The 4,241-nt window shown below is 40.8% G+C and overlaps 1 protein-coding gene across 1 annotated transcript; it reads right to left on the bottom strand.

The window, feature by feature from the left end:
• Positions 1 to 240: 240 nt before the first annotated feature.
• Positions 241 to 758, bottom strand: LOC147640829 (histone H4). Its single transcript, XM_086815894.1, has one exon. It carries the CDS (start codon positions 685 to 687, stop codon positions 376 to 378), a length of 312 nt encoding a protein of 103 aa, XP_086672020.1. The 5' UTR covers positions 688 to 758; the 3' UTR covers positions 241 to 375.
• Positions 759 to 4,241: the final 3,483 nt, after the last annotated feature.

Genomic DNA, 4,241 nt, shown 5'->3' with positions numbered 1-4,241 from the left:
TGCATAGGCATAACCAAGATTTAGACTTAAAATAAATTCACTAGAAACCATACAACTGTCATGATTTACAACTAAAATACACAAAATTTAACACTTGGAATTAAGGGCAACAATAAATTTCAATAAAGATACTTCAAAAATTTCAGCCAAGAACACTGTACTACATTTTGAACCCTCAAGATATTTCTAAATTTCAGCCAAGAAAATTACACTACAAACCAGGGTTAACACTACCCATGGGAATCTTACTAATTAAGTTTCACCCTTCAAAGAAATGGGGACAAGACACTGGTAATCCAACTTTACACCAGAGATGATAAAAACAGAGTAATGGTGGTGTTGAGAAACACCCGGCGGCAGAGAGAGGCAAGGATGTTAACCACCGAAGCCGTAGAGGGTACGCCCTTGGCGCTTGAGGGCGTACACAACGTCCATGGCCGTCACAGTCTTACGGCGGGCGTGCTCTGTGTAAGTCACAGCATCCCTGATCACATTCTCCAGAAAGATCTTGAGTACACCCCTAGTTTCTTCGTAGATGAGGCCACTGATACGCTTCACGCCACCTCTACGAGCCAGCCTCCGGATGGCCGGCTTCGTAATCCCTTGGATGTTGTCGCGCAGAACCTTACGGTGCCTCTTGGCACCGCCCTTCCCCAGCCCCTTGCCACCCTTTCCCCGCCCGGACATAGCTGCTGCAGGGTTTCAATAAGGAAAAACCAGACAAAATAGAGAGCACACGCCAATAAGCTAGTCCTGCACTGCTTCTATCTCCCTTTTATAAGGGCCTCCCTGAAGACGATGACTGCAAACCGTCCGATCTCGTCACAATCCACGCCTCATAACCTTCTTTCGGGGATCGATCTGAGCTTTACACTGTCAATACCGTTGGATTTGCTTTTCATCCAACGGTCTCTCTTTCCCCCTGCTTCAAAAAACGACCATGTTGACCAATCAGCTTGGTCTTGTTGCTACTTACACACGCAAGCACAGCTTGATAAAACTATCGCTAAGATGTACGCCTTGGAGGCTTCCTCTAAAAGGCTTGAACCCTCCTCTAAAAGGCTTGGGCCATGCTTCTTAGCTCTTACCTTACAGCTCGCGCACGCCCTCAACATTGTGAAGAGAAAGAGAACCCTCAACATAGTGAAGAGAGAGAAAACTCGGCCTTCCTTGATGAAGAAAAAAAATGGAGAGAGAGAGAGAGAAAGGAGGGGTAGGTGGGGTGGGGTTTGAACTTTCAAACTGAGGGGTTGGCAAGGGCGTCAGTATGAGAATAAGGGAGAGAAAGAGAGAGAGAGATTACAAATTACAATCAAATGTATTAAATTGAAAAATGTGTGTGTGTGTGTGAGAGAGAGAGAGATTGCTAATTACAATCAAATGTATTAAATTAAAAAATGTGTGTGTGTGTGAGAGAGAGAGAGATTGCTAATTACAATCAAATGTATTAAATTAAAAAATAGTTATATGAATAGGGAGGGACCTTTGATTATTAGATTTGAGAACCGCATTTAAACAAAAGACCTTTCTAACTTCGACAAAATAGAAAGTGGACTACACTCAATTGGCTACCTTTGCAAGGCATGTCCCAAAAAAAAAAAGAATATATTGCTTTGATAGAGAATCTAGTTAGTATTTGCAAAGCCCCCTTTATGAGGAGCAACCATGTTTGGGCACCCAAATGCCAAAATTGCCCAAGCTATTTGATGTCCCCTTATGACCCAACATATGAAGTCACAACATGGCCAGGTATGTCTATTTTCACCTTATCATGTCACAACTAGATGACATGGGACACATGGTCGCATGTGATAGGTAGTTAGTACTAGACATAAAACACACGACCACATGTGATTAGGAGTTAGCACTAGACATGGGAAACACCCCTAGCACGTGAGGGGATGCTAGTTCACATGGTTCATAGCACATGAACATGGTTGGGCATCCTACGTCCACCAAAAGATGTTCTTTATATTTGGGCACGCATTACCTATCTTTACTTTTAGGATATGTTGAGCATGGGCATCCATGCCCAAATGGATGGTCCAGATTATAGGATCATAGTTCATAGCATGGACCTCACATTGGGGTGTGTGTGTGGGTGGGTGCACATGAGCACATGAACATGGTTGGGCATCCTACATCCACCAAAAGATGTTCTTTCAATTTGGGCACGCATTACCTATCTTTAGACATGCTACTTTTAAGATATGTTGAGCATGGGCATCCATGCCTAACTAGATGGTCCACATTATAGGATTGTAGTTCATATCATGGGCCTCACATTTGGGGGGGGGGGGGGGGGGGGGGGTTGTGTGTGGGGGGGCAGGGCATGTGTGTGTATGTGTGTGTGGGGGTGCATGCGTGCAAGCATGCATATCTGCATGTGTGTGTGTGTGTGTGTGTGTGTGTGTGTGTGTGTGTGTGTTTACCACCCATAATCAAGGGTTGGTTGTATATCATATTTGGGCACTTGTTGCCAATCACATTAACAATTTGACAAACACTAGCTTTATTACACAAGTGAGCATACATGCCAATTCTATATTTTATCCAATTCTAGAAATGTAAGGATTGAATAATATGAATAAGAGTGGCTCCTTAGTTATCTCTATGTTTTATCCAATTATAAAAATGTAAGGATTGAATCATAAGAATAAGAGGATCTCCTTAGTCATCTCCATGTGAATTATTTTTCTCTAATTCATTTATGAAAACCCCAATCTCATGTGACTCTACTGTTGCATTAATTTGAACATTGTAGTAAAGGTTATGTTTCCTAAGAGAACCACATTAAATCTAGGGTACAAACCGTAAGTTTCTTTATGTGAGTATCAAGTTAAGGCTTGTGCTCTCCTCTTGATCAAACTAAGACTAGAACACAATAAAAAACCTTAATATAGTAGAGACTATATTTCATAAGAGATCCACATTGGATCTAGAGTACAAACTGTAAGTTTTTCAAGTTAATGTCAATTCAATGCTTGTCGTCTCCTCTTCATCATATCAAGACTGGAACACAATCAAAAACCTTAATCTGGACCCAAAAATCAAGTGGTGGTAACCTAGTCTACATCAACATGTTGTTGAATTACATTGAGGATACAGGTGTGCAAAACTTATCCTCCAGTTTTGACCATTTGGGAAGGCCAATAGAAGCCATCTAGAAAGGGCTATTAGCTCTAATTATTTCTAGATATATTTGAAAACTATTGATGTAGATACCACATTAGGTGTTGAGCCCAAAAGATTAGTATAAAGGGTATCAATCATGGATGTTTTGGGTCTTGCAAAAGTTTATTGGTATCTTGGTAAAAATAGGGTTGTACTTGAAGTGTCACAAGTGGGAACATGGCAAAGCGTTCAAGCTCAATGTCTTGAGAGAAGTTAGATAAGAATGTTTAGCTTCCTACAAGAAGGCAATAAACTATGGAGCATGTTCATATGAGAGGAGCCATAGAAGGAGATGAAGCATAAGGGTTTGGAACAAAAGTTTAAGCCAAGTGATGCATGAAATTGGGAGTTCTATGTGTGATTCTATGATTGGGGGCATATAAAATATTGCAAGATTCCACAAAGGCCAAAAGATATCCATAAAGGCCAAAAACAATCAGCTCAAGCAAGAGTTGCATGGGGTTTAAAAGAAGAATGATTATATCTTGAAAATGAGAGAGCAATTTGGTTAAAGATGATGACATCATCTTGGTAACTTTGTAAGCTCTAAGCAAGAATTACCTTAAGAGACAAGTACCCCACATTCTAGGAGCTCACCTAATTGCTCATTTTAATGAGGATATGAGATTGGCATATGTTGCCTCACCCAACAAGAACTTTAAACAAGAATTTTGAATAGGCAATTGTAGAGGGAATGCTAGATGTTAGAGGTCAACACACATTCGGGCAACGAAATGCTAAATGTATCCAAGGTTGGTGCAACTAGCAAGGGGTTGGGTATCAAGGTCAACTGGTCAACTAAGCCATATAGATAGAGGAGGATATGAAAAAGGTAGAGTAAAACTTCAAAGGCAGTAGGCATAAGGGTTAGAAGGATGTTCCAAATGGATGCATGCATGTGTGAAATCAATGAAGTGATTTATGAGGACATTTTTAGATTTAGAAACTTAGCATAAGACAGCTAGTCATGAAAGCATACATAGGCCCAAATTTCAAGCTGCTTGGGATATTGTATGTATGTGGTGAAGCATGCCAACTAGGCAAGCACGTAGGGAAGTCTTTTCCAA

This window comes from Cibotium barometz, chromosome 2, assembly GCF_041138505.1.
Source record: "Cibotium barometz isolate CiBa-2024 chromosome 2, ASM4113850v1, whole genome shotgun sequence".
Classification (NCBI taxonomy): domain Eukaryota; kingdom Viridiplantae; phylum Streptophyta; class Polypodiopsida; order Cyatheales; family Cibotiaceae; genus Cibotium; species Cibotium barometz.
The sequence above is the reverse complement of the archived record's forward strand: the minus strand, read 5'-3'. Positions and strand labels throughout refer to the sequence as shown.